Below are 20,415 nucleotides of genomic sequence, written 5' to 3'. Positions count from 1 at the left end.
CAGAGGAAAGGATTCTAGGTGGAGAGGTGACCTCAACGAAGTTCTAAGACTTATTTATATGCTTAACCGTTGCAGAATATTTATATAAAATATTATCCCCGAGTAGGGAATACTCCTGGTGTTACTGTAAAACTGAGCAAGTGAAGATGTGAAAATGAATGTGGATATATGCCTAAATGAACAAAAAAATTTTTGTATTTGAGGAAAGCTAGAGGATGATGAATGGGGAGGGGTAAGCAGAGCAGGAGGAGAAGATAACACAGAAAAATTTCAGCACCCACATGTAGGGGGGTGTGAATCTACACACGAAGCTGGGAAGAGTGAGGAATGAGTAGGGCATCAAGACAGTTTTCTGGGGTAAAAAGGCAAAGAAAGATGTCACAGAGAAATATAGTCCTGCCTCAGGCATAGAAGTGCTTCCGTTTTGAAGCACCATTATCCAGCACCCAAGGAAACGACCAATTTTGAGTTGGTGAACTAGAGGCAGTCACCTAGATCTACCAATTTGAAGGAAATGGGCCCCTGCCCTGAGAGGATTGAGTTCCTTTTCCCCGGTCTGACCCTAGGTAGCATGAGCACTTAGCAACCGCAACAAGCCAGCGTTCTGTGGCTTCAGGATCAGAGAAGGGGTTTGATCAGTGGAAATACCAGTCATTGTAGGAATTCTGTGCTTCTAATCCCCAACAACCTCTCCAAGGAGATTGAAAGTTTCCAACTCTCTCTGGGGAAGTGGATGTCCTGGAGTGGACAGTGAGTTCCTCTTTATAAACACACACCCTTCCTCCCTGCAACCCCCTCCCACCTTATCCCCTCCTCAAAAGCTTACAGTCTAGAGGGGGAATGGACATTAATATAATAAATTACGATATGTACGTAAGTGCTATGGGGCTGAGAGGCAGGTGAATGAAAGGTGCAAATCCAAGTGCCAGGGTGATGCAGAAGATGGGAGGATAAGAGGAAATGAAGGGCAGAAAGAGTGTCCCAGAGGGCAGCGTTTCTTTCACATATATTCTGGAAGCTCCTTTTTGGTGGGGAGTAAATCTGCCCAGTCTGCTCTGCACATAGTAAGCACTCAAAAATACAATTGATTAATTGATTTATGGTGCCTTCCACATTAGAAAACTTATTTTATTTTTAATAAGGAATTCATTTTGTGATTACAACTTGGCCATTAAACATTGAGGTTCTGTTATAAATTTTCATTATAAAGATAGGAGCCCAAACAACTTATTTTGAGAAATCATCCTTAACGAATGCATGAGTTATTTTGTTATGTTATTTTCTTCATTCAGTTAAAAGTACTGTGATAGGAAGGTATTGGAAGGAAGCAAATGCTGTGTACACCTTCGACAATATGTATTAACAGGTCATTATTTTCACAGTCGAGAGGAAAGGAGAAAAATATCTGTACTCAATTTAATGCAGTAACTTCAAACAGAAAATGAAAATATTTTCCCTTAATATATTTTTGTGGGTTTTGTTTTTCCCTCCTACAGAATGGCCTTGTCACTAGCTCACCGGAAATGTTTAAGTTAAAATCTTGTATCCGGAGAAAGACCGACTCAATTGACAAACGATTCTGCTTTGACATTGAAGTAGTTGAGAGGTTTGAGATCTTTTTTAAAAAAAATTCTGCATTATTAATTAAACCATACGTTTTCATAAACAACTTCTTTTGAGAGAGCTGTACATTCTAAGGTGCAAATGTGTTTCTTTGGCTGATATATCTGCTCAAAATTGGAAGCAGTGTGGCTAATGGAAAGAGCACAGGCCTGGAAGCCAGAGGATCTGGGTTCTGATCCCAACTCTGCTGTGTGACCTTGGGCAAGTAAATTAACTTCTCTGTTCCTCATTTTCCTCATCTTTAGAAAGGGGATTAAGTTGTATTCCTTACCTACTTACACTGTGAATCCCACGTGGGACAGAGGCTGTGTCCAACCTGATTAACATGTTTCCACCCCAGTGCTTAGTATGGTGCCTGGCACATAGTATGTGCTTAAGGTGTACCATTTTTTTTTTTAACGGTTTTTCTAAAAGCAGCTCAGTGTTGTGGTATGGAGCACAAGCCTGTTGTTGATCTAGGAGAAATAATACAGCTCTCGGAATTAGTGATCTGGGTTCTAGTTCTAGCTCTGAAAGTAGAAAGAATGCTTGCTGGGGCGATGCTACCACTGGAGACGGTTTCTAGGCAAAGAACCATTCTTAGGTGGATTAATTTTCAAAAATTGAAAAATATCAGTAGAGCAGGGAACTGGCAATTTCCAAGTAAATGCACCTGCCTTGACAGGACTCATCAAGATTCTGAGATCACTCCCTGGTCGATGGTGTGGCCTTGTCGGGGATGGACTAATTCCTCATCACAGTTGGGTAAAGCATCCAAAAGATTTCCAGGGGCAACCCAGACCTGAAGGCTGTCACAAAATTTCATCACCTTGCTGACCTTCCTTGCTTCCAGTCTCCCCGCAGACTGCCTGGATCATTCTTCTTAAACATCATTCTGTGCAAATTTCCCCACTCCTCCAAGGTCCCCAGTGGCCGCTCATCTGCTTCTGCATCAATTAGAAATGCCTCACCATTGGCATTAAGGCACTTGTTCAGCTCTCTCCCACCTACTTATTGTCTTTCCTTTCCCATTTCACTGTAATATTTAGCCAATCATTGTGCCTCATTTTCATCTTTCCTCCCACTGACCTCTTGATCACAGCAACCCTCCTGCCTGGAACTCCTCTTTCGCATTAGGCATGCCACCATTCATTCAGCCAGTCATATTTATTGAGTACTTACTGTGTGCAAAGCACAGTACTAAGCGCTTGGGAAAGTACGTTACAGTAGTAAAGAGAGACAATCCCTGCCCAAAAAGAGCTCATGGTCTAGAGGAGATTGTCCCCTTTCCCCATTTTCAAACCCCTCCTGAAGTCACATCTCCTCGAGGAGGCCTTCCCCGATTAATTTCCAATCTCCTCCACTTGTATTTTCCCTACTGTCTGTTCAGCACTTCTGAGTCCCCTAGGCACATAGAATTTGGGGGAGCTATTTATTACAGTGCTGTGCTCACGGTAGATGCTCAAAAAATACTACGGATTGATTCAAGCTGATTTTTAAGCCTTGATTGTACAAATGCAATTCATAATAATCAAACCCTCTAGGTATGACTGAGAAGGGTAATTGAGAAGGATTGAGAAGCAGCGTGGCTCAGTGGAAAGAGCATGGGCTTTGGAGCCAGAGGTCATGGGTTCGAATTCCAGCTCGGCCACTTGTCAGCTGTGTGATTGTGGGCAAGACATTTCACTTCTCGGTGCCTCAGTTACCTCATCTGTAAAATGGGGATTAAGACTGTGAGCCCCCCGTGGGACAACCTGATTCCCCTGTGTCTACCCCAGCGCTTAGAATAGTGCTTGGCATGTAGTAAGTGCTTAACAAATACCAACATTATTATTATTATTATCATTAATAGGAGAATAATATGACTGATTTAAGGATCTTTTCTGCTCTTACCCCTGTTGAATTAGAAGAATTTCTGAAAATACTGAAATTCTATTTTGCCACCACCTTCTGTTTTCCTTGCTGCCTAGAATGGGTTGAACAGAACTGGGCCTAATCCTAGCCCCCCCCCCCCCCCCCCCCCATGCCATAACGAGGGCAAACAGACAGAGCCTCTTCAATTGTTTCCACTCATCTCAAGATCTTGATAAACGGTTAAGGCAGGGAGACACTTTGTAATTGCCTAAACCCAGGCAAAAAGCTTTCATCTACAATTCTCTTAGGGGGTCTCTTGATGAGCCTTCCTTCACCAGTGTTCTTTTCAAGGTGGCAGATTTAGTGAATAGCATTAAAACTTCCTCTCCTAATTGTTGACCATACATTGACATTTTATACACTTAGTAGGATTGTAGCCTACCAACTACAGACTATGTTTGGAGATCCATAAACTTTCCTAAATATCTTCAATTTCCTAGTAATATGCTGCTAAATGCATGAGTTTTTCTCTGATTAAGCAAGGATATTTATTAGCATTAGTCTAGGCAGGAGAAATGAGTGGAAACTCACACTAAATCAGGATGATAAAAATGAGATTGTTGTGAGAGAACTTAATGAGAATGAAAGGGCTTCACAAAACAAGGTGTGATCGAAGTTCTGCCCCATTATAATCTGAATCCATGTTGCTCTTCTGGGCGCTTGTGACTTCCTATGTTCTTCATTTGCTGGCTGAAGAGAATTCTGGTTAAGATCTTGATGGCATTGGAGACCAATGAAATATTACCATAAATGGCACAGTTAACTCTTTCCTATTTTCCTTGAAGATGATAAGCCATGTGTTGATGAAGAGTCGGTGTGGGTATCTGTAGAAGCCATCCCCTACACTATTTGCTGATCCCAGTTGGTAACCCAATCAAATCCAAGAACTTTACCTTATTTCCATTGTTCCATCCTTGTGACGTCATTATTTGTCGGGGCAAGGGTCATGATCACTTTAAGGGTTTCAGCTTCCCCTGGGGCAGGAGTACAGTAATGTTTTCACATTGTTCCTAACTGGTGAGCCACGAAAGGTAATGTTATAGGAAACATGTGAGTTTATATATTTTGCAAGGTCTTAATTCCATTTTGTTTAGAAAGAAATTGAATGAAATAATTCCTTAGGTTTTGCTACTGATGGGGAACTGGGAGTAAATGTAAAATTGAAATCTACCAATTTTCTAAAAATCTCATCTTGTCAATGATATTTATTGAGCACTCTCTGTGTGCAGAGAACAGTACTAAGCGCTTGGGAGAGTACAGTATTGCAATATAACAGACCCATTTCCTGCCCCAAACAAGCTTGCAGTCTACAGTCTTGGTTCTAAAATCTGAATGTTCTCTCCCACTTACTCTTTTTTATTTTTTATCTTGTCAGTGAATAACAAGAATGGACCTCCTTACCATTAACGTTCCCAATCTTTGAGGGAGTCACTGAAAAGCAATGATAGAGAGAGAGCAGTTAGCATCTAGACATTACTGTGAGATTGAAACTTGACTGTATCTCTCTTTTACAAGTGAAAATGGGTACAATAGAAAATTAAATATTTTACCACATTACACTTTGTATTTATTACATATGTTCATCTTACATACTCTGAAAGATTAATGGAGTCCAGATGGAGCTCTAAAGTTAATTTAACCCATAGATATTCAATCAGTGGCATTTTTTGAGCTCTTACTCTGTGCAGAGCACACTGATATGCCTACAGGTAGTTATTTTATCAATTATTCCATGATCTACCTTTAGGCAAGACCATTTCTAAACCCCCCTAAACATTTGGCTAGCTATTATATTCCTTTCACTTGTCCAGCAAAGACCTCCTCCCCCTTGTCAGTTACATGTGATTAATTTTCCTGAGCATCTGAAGATTTATCACCTGCACACTTCTCAGTGGTATTTTCCCCACTTTGTCCTCAACAATAGTGGTTGGATAATCCAGTTAATAGATACCATTAACACAGAAACTGTTTTATGGATAATTCAGTTTTCCATAAAATAGTTTGAGTTAATGGTATTTATTAAGCGCTTACTATGTGCCAAGCACTGTTCTAAGCGCTAAGGCAGATGCAAGCTAATCAGGTTGGACCCAGTCCGTGTACCACATGGGGTTCTTACTCTTAATTCCCATTTTACAGATGGGGCAACTGAGGCATAGAGTGGTTAAGTGACTTGCCCAAGGACACACCACAGGCAAGGGGTGGAGTCGAGATAGATACTTTGCCTCCCTGCCTGTGCTGTATCTACTAGGTCATGCTGTCACTCTGTGGGTGTTTCCTTTGCCTGAAATTACTAGAGGTTGATGCTTCCATAGTCATTCAAGATGCTAAAATTGAAATATTTTTAGAAAAGTTTAAAAAAATTCTAATACAATCTGTGTTTTAATAGACATGGAATCATAACACTTCAAGCTTTCTCAGAAGCCAACAGGAAACTATGGCTTGAAGCAATGGATGGAAAGGAACCGGTAAGAATATTTTATAACCAGACCCAATTGTGTCATGTCAGGATTGAGAAGAGGATGTATTGGCTTCTCTTTCATATGCTACATTTGGTTATTTAAGAAAAAATACTAAATGAACATACTCTTCTTTCAGATTTACACCCTGCCGGCCATTATTAGCAAGAAAGAAGAAAGTAAGTCTCTTTAATACCTGTATAAATGTATAGATACAAATTTCCAAAATGGTATTGTTTCATATCATTTACCTGTAATAATGTTTCTTATTATTATTAAGATATTATTATCAATTATTTTTCCTCTTTCAAATTACAAGAAACCCCTTCCTAGACCAAGTTATCCTGTGAATTATAAGCAAGTCTTCATTATTTAGATTATAATCCAATCGAGACAAGTTGATAGAGAATGCAGTGGTTTACGTCTGTTCTATAAACAGCTGAACAAAATTTATCACTCGTGTTTTGTTTAGGCCTTATGAATGTTTTGATTTTAAAGATTTTAGGGCAAGTACTTGAGTTTTAACATTTTTTCCAAACCTTAATGAATGTATGACTACTATGTTACTATGTTACATGAACCTACTATGTTACTCATTTTATATATCCAACATGGCCAACCTTTCTCCAAGGGCTTATGATCTTAATTCTCACATTACATAATCTCTCTTTAATCCCTTTTCCAAGTCTGAAACAGCCAGTTTCAAAATCCTTTGGGAAATTCCATGCCATCTCACTTACCTAGTTACTAGCTGAGGAGGGGATGATTTAAATATCTGCACAGGTTCTTTCTTGGCTTAAGGAACAGCAAAAAAGTGTCTCAGGTCTTTCTAAAAAAACAACAACAGATGACTGAGATCATTAGTTTCACTCATTCATTCAATTGTATTTATTGAGCGCTTACTGTGTGCAGAGCAAGATAACGGCCTGGGTTCTGGATACTGTGGTAGATATTTGATGATATTTCAAGCTCTAAAGTTGACTTGGTTTCCCCTTCTAGACTGTAAGCTCCTTGTGGTCAGGGAATAAGTCTGTTTATTGTTGTATTGTACTCTTCCAAGTGCTTAGTACGGTGCTTTGCACACAGTAAACGCTCAATAAATACAATTGACTGACTGACAAGCTGCGAATAAGTTGGTAAGGACCTGGGAGAGTACAAGTTAATCAAATGGAGACAGGCCCCTGTCCCAAATTGGGCTTGCAGTTTAAGTAGGAGGGAGAATCAGCATTTTACTAATGAGGAAACCGAGGTACAGAGAAGGTACAGCAGGAAAGTGGCAGAGCTGCGGTTATTATTGAGGGACATAGGTTTACCACTGAGCTGAATCCCTACATGCATCAGTAATGGAAGACCAAAGCCATCTATCATTATTATTATTATTATTATTATTATGATGATGATGATGATGATTATGTGCCGTCGAGCTGTTTCTGATTCATAGCAACTCCATAGATATACTTTCTCCGGAACGTCCTGTCCTCTGCCATAATCCTCAATCTTTCTAACGGTTCTTCCATTATCATTTTAATGGTCTCTATCCATCTAGCTGTTGGTCTGCCTTATCCATGTTTTCCCTCAACTTTTCCTAGCATTAGGGAGAATTGGTCCTGATTATGTGTCCAAAATATACTAATTTAAGTTGAATCATTACATCTCCCTTTATATTTTGATTGAATGAATGGAAGATCAAAGCCGTTCATACATCTCCCCTTATATTTATCATCCTATGGCCCATCCTTTGTATTAGTGGAATGAGCTTGGGCCTAAGAGTCAGAAGGTCATGGGTTCTAATCTTGGCTCCACCACCTGACTGCTTTCTGTCCTTGAGCAAGTCACTTCATTCAATCAATCGTATTTATTGAGTGCTTACTGTGTGCAAAGCACTGTACTAAGCACTTGGGAGAGTACAATAAAACAAAAGACACATTCCCTCCGTGCAAGTTCACAGTCTAAAAGATGAGTTCACAACTCCTCTGTTCCTCAGTTACCTCATCTGTAAACTGGGGAGTGAGAATGTGAGCCACAGACGGGACAGGGACTGTGTCCAATCCAATCCACCCCAGCATTTCGTACAGTGCCTGGCACATAGTAAGTGCTTAACAAATACCGTTATTATTATCCACTTTCTCCACTTGTCCACTTCCTGCCCCAGTAAACAACCCACTCCAGAATAATTTCAACCCCCTTATTTTAGAAAATGCCTCCCAGACTTCCTCTAGTTTGCTAGCTCAGCCTTTCAGCAAGGTCAAGCCCCTTATCTAATCTCGGTTACCTTGGTAACCATGATTTTTGCTATCTGGAGGGTTACCTCCCCTTCCCACAGACAAAGTTCCATCTGTTTCCCATCCAGCAGCCCTCTTCCCCCCATCAGAGATCACCTTTCTTACTGTCTCTGTTTCCCTGATTAGACTCTTGGTGGAAAAAGAAGCTAACAATTGAATTAATGACATAATTAAAATGTAACTTTGACATGTTATTTTAACCTAAATTGTTGCTGAGAAAGGATAGTCATAAGAGTCTCATTTTTATATGCATTTCTCTTGCTAGTTTGCTTACAATGTATAAAGCTACATTTCTACCTTCATGCATTGTATAGAACCCGGAATTACAGAGATTGGATACCTATTCATATATACTAATGTAATCTGAAAGCTGTTTAGTTTAGAGAAAATAGGAACTTATCCACAAGAAACTTCAGAACAAGTAGCATGTTACTTATGGTAGTAATTAAGGTTTCCATTATAATTTAATTAGGAATATAGGAAATACTCCCCTAAATTGCCGTATGTAACACTACCTACCTGCTTTCACTGTAACCTGAGCTCCATCTGGTGGAAAAAAGCTAAAATGTAGGGAGAGAAAATACCAGGAGATTATGGTACCCAGAGTTTGCTTTTTTGTTTGTTTTAATGTATTTGTTAAGCACTTATCATGTGCCAGACACTATACTAAGCACTGGGATAAATACAAGCTAATCAGGTTGGACACAGTTCATGTTCCACATGGGGCTCTCAATCTTAATCCCCATTTTACAGATTAGAGAACCGAGGCATATAAAAGTGAAGTCACTTGCCCAAGTGACAGAGCTAGGATTAGAACGCAGGTACTTCTAACTCCCAGGCTCGTGCTCTATCCACTAGGACTTGGTGCTTCCCTATTTAACTCCTTTAAACAGTTCAGACCTAGTCCCTGTCCCAGTTCTAAAAGATACTCACAATCTCAGACAGATAGGCAGCATGCAAGTCAAATATTCGTTTTGAGTGATGGAACCAAAAAAGTCAAGGGACTAGGGAAAGCCAGATATAAATGAGCTAATGGATCAGAAGGCTACAGTTTTGGATCATTTTTAGCCCTAACTGGAAACTCTCAGGTCTTGCAGACACCTGGGATGAATGTAGAATATATCCAATTTATATATCATCTCTTGTTGTCAATATTTTTAATGTTTGCCTCCCCCAGTATAGTGTTAGCTCTTGTGGGCAGGGAATGCTTCACTTGGTTATCCTCTACTTCCCAAATGCCTAGTACAGAGCACTTTACCAAGATGCTACTACAACAATAAAGCTCTATGGTCAATTGACCCATTGCCCCCGTGGTAGTGGCACCTTTGGTAGACAGATGCAACTATATGTCACACATTCCACTGTGTGTGTTTTTAATGGTATTTGCTAAGTATATACGGTCCCTTGTCCCACTTGAGATTCACAGTCTTAATCCTCATTTTACAGAAGAGATAACTAAGGCACAGAGAAGTTAAGTGATCTGCCCATTGTCACGTAGCAGACAAGTAGCAGAGCTGGGATGAGAACCCAGATCTACCTACTCGCGGGCCTGAGCTCCATCCACTGGGCCACCCTGCTTCCTCCATGGGGAATCTAGCTGCCTTTCTCCTTCCAGTGATGAGCTTGGGACTCGCTGAAAAGGCTCTGTCACCAGAGACCCACGAGCTGGTCCAGTGTAAACAGGGGGCATGGGTGTTGAGGCCAAGTTTGGAGAATAGGGAAATTATGCCCACAGAATTCCCATTTGTACTTGCATTCTTTTCATTGCATCTTGTTCAAATAACATGAGGCGTTTGCTTTGAGAAGACAGAGTCCAAATTATTTCCAGGAACCACTTAGGTACTTAAAGCTAGTGGCTTATTTTTCTCAAAAACGTATGTTTTAGGAAATAAGATATTTTGTTTTGGAGATCACAGCTCAGCTCTTAAGAGGTATTTTGTTGTTCCTGAGATATAAACTAAAAAATAAGTTTGTGGGAGGTGGGTGTCTTTTTTTCACCCCCTTTCTCTCTTCTTGACTCTCTCTCTCTCTTTCTCTCTCTCTCTCTCAACTAATTTGTTTTCCTACTGAAATACTGAGACAACCTGACCTAGCATTGTGACAGAGGGTTTGGATGTCAGGCACACAGAGTTCTAATTCATTCTAGAACTGCAACTCACTAGATGTGTGTCACCTTAGACCACTCTCTCTAGGTCAGCCTCACTGTAGAAAGTCAATACAACTGTCATAATCCTCATTCATGGCCGGAGGAAAAGAAGAGTGTTATTATAAAAGCACCTGGTAAGTGAGAAACATAATATAAATGTGGATGCGCTATGAGAATTGCAAATCAGAGGGAAAAAATGAGGCCTGCAAAAGTTTTATTAAACCCACAAAACTCCATAAGACTCTATGCACATCATGACATCTTAATCAAATATTGCAGACATACCACCTACCACATCCCATACACTCAGTGGGCATATGTCATCGTCTCTCTGATGCCTCATCCTCCAACCCCACAGGTTCACATCCACAAGCACATTTCCTCAGCCCCTGAAGGTTACACCTACCAGGTGCAGCGCATGCATTCTATTGGCTGCTTCAGAGAACCAAGAGAGAGGGGTCTCAAGCCTGGGGAGGAAGGTGTAAGAGTCTGCTTCAAGGAGCTTACACTCTAATGAAGAAGACAGGCATAAAAGTATTTCAGAGTAATCAGTGTGGGCTAGTGGAAAGAACACGGGCCTGGGAGCAAAAGGACCTTGGTTCCAATCCTCCCTCTACCACTTGCCCTCTGTGAGACCTTGCACTATTCGCTTGATTTATCTGGACCTTAGTTTCCTCATCTGTAAAATGGGGATTCTATCACTATTCTCTCTGCTGTGTAGACTGTTACTTCCCTATGGGTCAGGGACTGTGTCCAATCTGGGTATCTTATTTTCTTGTATCTATCTCTTAATAAACCACCACCATTATTAGTCAATGTATTATGCATTTATGAATTGCACATTCAATTACTGAAGTTACTATATTGTAAGCATGTTTTGGGCAGGGAATGTGTCTGTTATACTGTACTCTCCCAAGAGCTGAGTACAGTGCTTAGCAAACAGGAAGCACTCAACAAATATGATCGAATGGATGAAAGGATGAGTATAACTTTGTAAGTGCCAGAGACGGCTGATGGGCTTATATGATTTGAAATGCTGGGAATCAATCAGAGAAGGCTTATTGGAGGAGGTGAGCTTTCAGGAGGGCTTTGGGGTGTTGGATTTGGGGACTTCTTAAATGTTGGAGGTATTATCTTTCCCTAGAAAGTTTAAACAGTGATGCCATGTGGGTCTTAAGATTCAGCCAGATAAACTGACCTGAATTAGGCAACCAGCAGAGGGTGACGGGAGGAGGTAAGAAGGTAAGGAGAAATAAAGGGCCAGCGATAAGTCACGCTGCCTGCAGTTTCCACTACAGTTCTCAAGTTGTGGGCTTCTCAATTTGTGTGTGTGTTTGCAGGTACGTGGGAAGGTGTGTCTTGGTCATTCTCTTAATGTGTTTTAATGTCTATCATCCCCACTAGATTTGTAAATTATTTCAGTCAATCAATGAATGGTACTTATTGATCACCTACTGGGTGAGGAGGACTATACTAGACCCTTGGCGAAGTACAGTACAGTCAACTTAGTTGATGCAATCCCTGCCAATAAAGGGCTTTCCATCTAGCCGAATGGCAATAATAATAATACTGGTATTTATTAAGTGCTTATTATCTTCTAAGCGCTGGGGTAGGTACAAGTCATTCAGGTTGGGCAGAGTCCCTGTCCCAAATTGGGCTCACACTCTTAATCCCATTTTTTTTTAACAGATGAGGTAACTGAGGCCCAGAGAAGTGAAGTGACTTGCAAAAGATCACACAGCATACAAGTGGTTAAGCTAGGATTAGAACCTATGACCTCTGACTCGCAGGCTGGTCCTCTAGCCACTACACCATGCTGTAGTTCCCCGCCCAGTGATTTTCTTTGGCTTTTTGGGCAGAGAGCATGCCTACCAACTTTACCATCCTGGAATTTTCCCAAGCAGTTAGTTCAGTGGCATGCACGCAGCACTTGATAAGTACCATTCAGTAATTGATTAGCTGTAGTGGATGAGAGCATCACTCTCACTGTGTGTGTGTTTCAGGGACTCTATTTGGGTGTCGGTGTGAGTCTGACTTTAGCTATAGTGACTCTGGGGTAAGTGGTGGGAGGAGAGAGGCCACTGAATTCAGATTTAGCCCAAAATTATTCTGCCCAAGTTGTGGCTGGAGTAGTCAGCTGAAGACCCGTAGGGCGAAAGTAATTGGCTTCCGCAGAGCCATTGCCAATGCTGGTCTGTTGGTGTGAGTGGTATCGCTGGGGCAGGCAGGAGTGGGGTTATCCTGGGTCATGGCTGTGTCTCTAAATACATGCCTGTGTCTTCTTTCACAAGTTACCCTCATGAATGAAAATGACATAAGCCAAATCCTATCACCGTGCCACTGAGGCAAGCTCACAAGTGTGCTGAGGAAACAAATTCCACATGAAATTTTAACCTCATTTTCATTTGTTTACAGTGTATTTAAATGAAGCAGGATTTAACTTTGTGAGGAAATGCATTCATGCCGTGGAGACAAGAGGTGGGTATTCCAACGTACTTTCATTTTTATTACTTTTCTCTTATTGAACCAGATTAAACCAAATTTATATGAACTTTATTTCAAGTTTACCTTAGCAATATCAGTAGGACTATTTGTGAGCATGTGATAACAGATCATTTATTTGGGTATAAACTGAGGCACAGCTTGCCTTCCAGATTTGTGTAAAATCGTGTCATTTTTTGGATTAAAATCCACCATAACTCTATTTTACCCCATTATTTAAAACTTTGATTAGTATTTCTTCTTCAAAATGGGTACCAATAGAAGATACTTTTTTAGTATGATAAATTGTGCTTGGATTCAAGCAGAGCATGATAATGTCAGGAGTGACCAGGATTCATTCAATTCATTCATTCAGTCATATTTATTGAGCACTTACTGTGTACAGAGCACTGTATTAATCACTGGGAAAGTATTTGTTGCGTACAAATAATGAGTACGCAGACACCAAGTGCAAATCATTTTCTGTTTTTTGGATGTCTTTAAGAAACACATCACTTCTGAAAAGACAGTTCTGGTGGAGTTTATGGAGCTGTTTACTTGAAGACAGATAGCAAGATTGGACACATTCTTGTTACCTGGTGTGTGGGGCTATGCTTTAGTTATTTTCACATTCAATATTTTAAAAGATCATTTTATTCTGATTTTTCTTTCCCCAATCAGGAATCACTATCTTGGGCCTCTACAGGATAGGAGGAGTGAACTCTAAAGTTCAGAAGCTCATGAATACTACATTTTGTAAGTTTATAAATAAGTCCATTTGGGGATAAAATTATTCTTTAGTCCAGTTTGTCTTTAAAATTGTATGATGAGGTAGGACCATAAATGTATGTTTTTGTAAAGCATAATGACATAGTGCTTTTCTGGTCACGATCGTTATAAGAATATGAGAAGTAGCATGGCTTAGTGGAAAGAGCATGGAATTGGGAGTCAGAGATCGTGGGTTCTAAACCCAGCTCCTCCACTTGTCAGCTGTGTGACTTTGGGCAAGTCACTTCACTTCTCTGTGCCTCAGTTACCTCATCTGGAAAATGGGGATTAAGACTGTGAACCCCATGTGGAAAAACCTAATAACCTTGTATCTACCCCAGCGCTTAGGACAGTACTTGGCACATAGTAAGCATTTAACAAATGCCATTATTATATTATTATTAATAAAAAACAGTGCATTGAATTTAAAATGATTGGTAAATTCTTTGAAGTCTTTCCATAATGTTTTGTTCCATTTTCCCTGTTTATTCTCAATGAATATACTCATTTTAAGAGCAGGAGGTTTTTTTTCCTTAGTTCTCTGGAATTATACCTATTAATAAGATGGTTTTCTTATTTTGGGGGGAATTCATCTTCCCACCCTTCAACTCTCTGCTTTGCCAACACACCCTTTTAATTCAAAGGCTTATTCTAAATTTTATCTAAGAAGTCAATGTCCAGTTGTTTTAAATGATTTATCAAGCTAGTATTTTCAAACTAGTCTGAGATTTTGAATTCAGTAAGCTAAGTTGCTTGTCTCATTCCCTTCCAGCCCCTAAATCTCCTCCTGATATGGATATAGATGTAGAAATGTGGGACAATAAGACTATAACAAGTGGACTAAAAAACTACCTCAGGTGAGATCATGTTTCATCTTATTCATCTTTGGAAAATTAAAAAGGTTTTTTGGCCCCTTTATCTGCAAATATTTGGATTGGAAACGCTGAGGACATTGAGATTGCGCCATTGAGGAGTTGGCTTTGGTCTCCAATATAGCCTGGTGAAAGTTCTTTGAAAAAACTATGGCAAATTAAAATTTGGGAAAGTAAGAATCACTCTAAAATATGCTTCCTTTGTTCCTACAGGTGTCTAACAGAACCACTCATGACGTATAAATTACACAAGGATTTCATTGTTGCAGTCAGTAAGTATATTTTTTAAAAGATAAAGGATAATTGTGGTATTTAAATACTTTTGAGCCAAGCTCTGTACTAAGCACAGGGGTAATAATAATGATGGTATTTGTTAAGCACTTACTATGTGCCAAGCACTGTTCTAAGCACTGGGGTGGATGCAAGGTAATCAGGTGGTCCCATGTGCGGCTCACAGTCTTAATCCCCATTTTACAGATGAGATAACTGAGGCACTGATAAGTGGCTTACCCAAAGTCACATAGCTGATAAATTGCGGAGCCGGGATTAGAACCCACGACCTCTGACTCCCAATTCCATGCTCTTTCCACTAACATCAGATAATAATAATAAAATAATAATGTTGGTATTTGTTAAGTGCTTACTATGTGCAGAGCACTGTTCTAAGCACTGGGGTAGACACAGGGGAATCAGGTTGTCCCACGTGGGGCTCACAGTCTTAATCCCCATTTTACAGATGAAGGAACTGAGGCACAGAGAAGTTAAGTGACTTGCCCACAGTCACACAGCTGACAAGTGGCAGAGCTGGGATTCGAACTCATGAGCCCTGACTCCAAGGCCCGTGCTCTTTCCACTGCGCCACGCTGCTTCTTAACGTCATATTTCAAAGTGTTTGGGTCTATAGAAGGGAATAGAAAATTCAAATTTCATTGTAGGAGCATTTTAATTGTAAAATAGATACCATAGACATTTTAGCGACCTCCTCTGGTTCTTTCATGAACACCTATGTCCACAGGGGACAACGGAGTCCCTGGGATGACTCAGGTTGAATATCTGTGATGGGCTTTTTCAGAGTTAACCGTTAAAGCCAAGGAAGAACAAAATAATCCTCGATTTCAAAACTCTGTTTCCTGAGCTTGAAGGCTGAAAAACTTTCTTGTGACATATTTTAGACAAACTTTTTCCTAAATGGCCTCATATGATTATTGCTTAAGAATTCTCCGTAGCCCATATCCCTCTGACAGACGCAGCATACACGTCTAAATGCCAAGAAGGCAGCAACCATTTTCCTTCCTACGTTTCAAAATGTGCATCTTTTATGTACTTGAAAAATGCTGGACTTTGTTGGACTTTGATTGACAGCCTGTGTGTGTCTTGTAACAAAATGATCTTCTTCTTGCCAAAACCAAAGGCCTCTACTCCATAAGAATCCTCCTTAACCTCTCAGCTGTCTTTGACACCATGGACCTCTCTTCCTTTGAATGTTATCTCACCTTGGCTTTTGACCTCTCCTGTTTCTCCTCCTATCTCTGACCGCTCCCTCTCAATCTCTTTCTCAGGCTCCTCCTCTTTCTCCCAGGCTTTAATTGTGGGTCCCTTTCTATTCTCTGTCTCCACCCAATTCCCTTATAGAACTCATTTCCCCCCATGGCTTCACCTGCCATCTCTGTGCAGATGATTTCCACATCTACCTCTCCAGCTCTGACCTCACTCTTTCTCTGCAGTCTCACATCTCCTCCTGGCTTCAGGACATCTCTACTTGGATATCCCACTGACACTTGAAACTTCACATGTCCAAAACAGAATTTATCTTCTACCCAAACCCTGTCTTTCCCATGTCTTTCCCATCACTGTAGAAAACACCACTACCCTCCGTGTCTCAAGACCTTGGCATTATCCTCGACTCATCTGTCTCATTCAATCCACATATTCTCTTTTGGAAATCAGTATGACCTAATGGAAAGAACACAGGTCTGAGAGACCGAGGACCTGTATTCTAATCCCAGCTCCACCACTGTCCTGCTGTGTGATGTAGGGCAAATCACTTAACATTGGTGCCTCAGTTTCCTCCCCAGTAAAATGGGGATTAAATCCTTCTCCCCCTACTTAGACTGTGAGCCCCATGGAGGAATAGGGACTGTATCCAACTTAGTTATCTTGTGCCTACCCCAACACTTTTTAGGGTGCTTGGCAAATAGTAGGGGCTTAACAGTTACAATAGTTATCATTACTAATAATAATTTTTCATATTTTAGAGTCAGATGACCAAAACTACAGGGTGGAGGCAGTGCATGCTTTGGTTCACAAATTGCCTGAGAAGAACAGAGAGATGCTGGACATTCTGATCAAGCACTTAGTCAAGTAAGTCTTTTCTCTTCCTGATCCTTTCATGATGGTTAGACTTTTCACAATCCAGATGACACACCATTTTTGACACTGGCCCAAGATTGCTATGAAACCCTTATTGCATAAAATTTATAATCTTTACCTTTTTTGTCCCTCATATGTGACAAAGAAAAACAGCAGAGTAAAGCCAAAGTGTAAAGCAAAGCAGGAACCTGACATCTTTTTTAAAAAATCACAGCACAAGGCTTAGGGGGTTGTGTATATGTGAAAAGTCATTTCTGGATGTTAGTGTTGGCCTGGTAAACACAACTCTGTCACTTGACTGCTGTATGACCTTGGGCAAGTCACTTAACCTCTCTGTGCCTCAGTTACCTCATCTGTAAAATGGGGGTATTTAGTCAGCGCTTACTGTGTTCAGAGCACCATACTAAGAGCTGTATAACAGTTGGTAGACACATTTCATGCCCACAAAGAGTTTATAGTCTAAGGGACTCTGAGCTCCATGCGGGACATGGATTGTGTCCAATCTGATTAGGTTGTATCTACCACAATACTTAGTACAGTGCCTGACACATAGTAAGCACTTAAATACCATAAAAGAAAGAAATCTCCTTAAATTCATGAAAATAGTTTGGGGTAGGCTATATAACCTGGACCAGCCTTTTTTTGTCTGAATTTGAAGATGTGAAAGAAGTAGAATTTTGTTATTTTACTTCCAGGCTCACTTTTAAAAGAGTTGAACTTAATCTTTAACAATAACCAATATAATGTCTATTGGGCTTCATGTGCCTTTTGACAGAATGCATGTTCTGAATGTAAGAAATAAGTGGCAAGGAATACAGTTCCTCACAATGCAAAGCAATACATTTTTCCTTCCCATCCAAGTTCTCTGGGATGCTACAACTTACTCATAGTCCTATTTTCCTCTGTTTTTTACTGGAAGCAAAATCTGCTCTGGTCCCCCCGCTTGCAGTTTCCAGCAGCCTCGGGTCTCTTGTTATACTGTATCTTCTCAAGCGCCTAGTACAGTGTCTTTCCCACAGTAAGCACTCAGTCAATATGAGCTCAGTCAATATGATTGAATGAATAAATGACCAGCCCCTTTTGGAGACAAGGGGACCTTTTGAGAAGGGAAGTTGTGATGTTTGCAGCTTTCTCAACAGAATCAGTCAGAACACACTGCCACCCCGTGCCAGGGCATCCGGTACTCTGGCAGAACTAAGGACACAAAGAAATGCCAAAAAAAAAGACACATTCTTCTACCTCCTAGATTGTGTGGAGGGAAGTCTGAGCAGGCTTTCAAAAAAAAAAGTCTTTTCCTTTTTTTGCCCTTGTAAAATCAGCCCAGGCCATAGCACAAGCACTCTGAGATAGACCCTGCAATAAATTACTGTCCATGCTGACTACGCTAAAGAGCCTAAGATTCTTGTCTTTATGATTAAGACTGTGAGCCCCTGTAGGTCAATGAACTGTGTCCAAACTGATTATCTTGTATTTACTCCTGCTCTTAGTACAATGCTTGGCACATAGTTAGCGCTTAACGAATGCCATGAAAAGATAGATCTAAAACAAATCCAGGACCAGGAAAGCCCTACTGTTGCAGTTTCTCTTGCTTGCACTGAATATCAAAACCTCTCTAAAACGAAACCCATGACTCTAGAGTTCCCGAGTGCTCAGAGCCACTAAGCTTACGATCCAGCAGGTTGTCACCTAGCACCACAGTCTTGTTTTTAAGGGTCAGCAAAGGAAGGGATTTCTAGGGGAAAGCAATTCTGGGACTGTCTACTACCCGAATGAATAAATAAGGCCCACAGCCACCTTAGATGTGTGATCGCTGAGGTCTGTGTCTATTCAATAAGCTAGCAGACGGAGAATTCAGTGGAGAGAAAATTGGTTATCAAAATGTTCTTTGCAACAAGTAGTCTGATCAGCAACTCTTTCCTTGGGAACAGACTCAGTCTCTGAGCCCATTTCCAAATTTCTGCTCCTTTATTCATGTAAAATTATCAGCCTCCTCATTCCACCTGATTTACTCTAGATTAGCTGAATTCGTAACAAGAACACCTCAAGCTACTGTCAAAACACATTCAACCAGCTGGGGGATTATTTGGGGAACATATGCTTTGTTTAAAAGAGCTGAATATGATTAAATTAGTTAAAAAAAACTCCATTTGAAAATACCAGAAAAACAGCTATGAAACCGCACATATGTTTGGGTACACAATGGGTATGATTCTCAACCCCGTGCTGGGGAATGTCTCCCTTCAGTTACACTGGCAAAGCTGGGCTCGGCTTGATAATAGAAGGAGGGAAGCAGCATGGCTCAGTGGAAAGATCACGGGCTTGGGAGTCAGAGGTCATGGGTTCTAATCCTGGCTCTGCCACTTGTCAGCTGTGTGACTTTGGGCAAGTCACTTAACTTGTCTGGGCCTCAGTTACCTCATCTGTAAAATGGGGATGAAGACTGTGAGCCCCATGAGGGACAACCTGATCACCTTGTATCCCCCCAGCGCTTAGAACAGTACTTTGCACAAAGTAAGCGCTTACAAATACCAACATTATTATAATAATAACAATTGTGGTGTTTAAGCACTTTGTTCCAGGCAGTGTACTAAGCTCTGGGGTGGTAGAGCAAATCAGGTTGGACACCATTCCTGTCTTACATGGGGTTCACATTCTCAATCCCCGTTTTACAGAGGAGGAAACTGAGTCCCAAAGAAGTGAAGTGATTTACCCAAGTTCACATAGCAGGAAGTGGTAGAGTCAGGATTAGAACCCAGGTCCTTCAGACTTCCAGGCCTGGGTTCTATCCACTAGGCCATGCTGCTTCTTGTTCACTATATGTAAAATCCCCAAAGAGATAAAGGAGGGCAAGTCTTGGAGTGGGGGGGGAGAGAAATTCAAGATGGTTTGAATCCTAGACCCAGTTACTACCCAGGAGGGGATATAGTTATAAACAGTAGTTGGGGAAATTTTACCATTTAGCTTAACATCAGCACAGAGAACGTAACTATTCCAAGAGGCTTCTTCCCCTATCCTTCTGTAGAAGGAAGGAAAGAAGCCAGCCCTAGTTACCAAAACCCTTCTTTGTACACATTATTGCCCAAAGAAATGCAAAGGAAACAGATTGTCTAGTAATTGGAATTCCAATCAGAAATAGAGTTTCCTGGAAAACTTTCATTATCAACTTATCAAGTACAGTAAGTACCTTTCAAATGGTTGATCAGGCCGGGCAATTAAACTGGTCATTGATTTTTAGAGAAGCATCGTGGCTTACTGGAAAGAGTATGGGCTTGGGAGTCAGAGGACATGGGTTCTAATCCCGCCTCCATCACTTGTCTGCTGTGTGACCTTAGGCAAGCCACTTAACTCCTCTGTGCCCCAGTTACCTAATCTGTAAAACTGGGATTAAGACTGTTAGCTCCTGATTAGCTTGTATCTACCCCAGCACTTAGAACAGTGCTTGTCACATAGTAAGCCCTTAACAACAACCATAATAATAATTAGAAGCAATTGAGACAATTGAAGAGGCCCGGGTCATGGGAAGA

General features: G+C 40.8%; 1 protein-coding gene and 1 long non-coding RNA gene across 3 annotated transcripts in view; one reads left to right on the top strand and one right to left on the bottom strand.

The window, feature by feature from the left end:
- The window catches only part of ARHGAP42 (Rho GTPase activating protein 42), a 160,276-nt gene that overhangs the window by 124,384 nt on the left and 15,477 nt on the right, over nucleotides 1-20,415 (top strand). For both annotated transcript variants that reach the window (XM_029048349.2, XM_029048348.2), the window contains exons 10-17: nucleotides 1,497-1,606; nucleotides 5,903-5,981; nucleotides 6,112-6,151; nucleotides 12,816-12,878; nucleotides 13,563-13,637; nucleotides 14,422-14,506; nucleotides 14,735-14,793; nucleotides 16,777-16,882. In XM_029048349.2, the coding sequence (XP_028904182.1) occupies nucleotides 1,497-1,606; nucleotides 5,903-5,981; nucleotides 6,112-6,151; nucleotides 12,816-12,878; nucleotides 13,563-13,637; nucleotides 14,422-14,506; nucleotides 14,735-14,793; nucleotides 16,777-16,882 (617 nt within the window). The remainder of the gene's footprint in view (nucleotides 1-1,496; nucleotides 1,607-5,902; nucleotides 5,982-6,111; nucleotides 6,152-12,815; nucleotides 12,879-13,562; nucleotides 13,638-14,421; nucleotides 14,507-14,734; nucleotides 14,794-16,776; nucleotides 16,883-20,415) is intronic.
- On the bottom strand, nucleotides 3,986-4,620 carry LOC114805887. The gene is made up of 2 exons (XR_003753974.2): nucleotides 4,410-4,620; nucleotides 3,986-4,206 (listed from the first exon to the last, which is right to left on the bottom strand). It is a non-coding gene; the product is annotated as an uncharacterized LOC114805887 (long non-coding RNA).

The sequence above is a fragment of the Ornithorhynchus anatinus genome, chromosome 20, assembly GCF_004115215.2.
Source record: "Ornithorhynchus anatinus isolate Pmale09 chromosome 20, mOrnAna1.pri.v4, whole genome shotgun sequence".
NCBI lineage: Eukaryota > Metazoa > Chordata > Mammalia > Monotremata > Ornithorhynchidae > Ornithorhynchus > Ornithorhynchus anatinus.
This window is presented reverse-complemented; position numbering and strand designations above follow the sequence as displayed.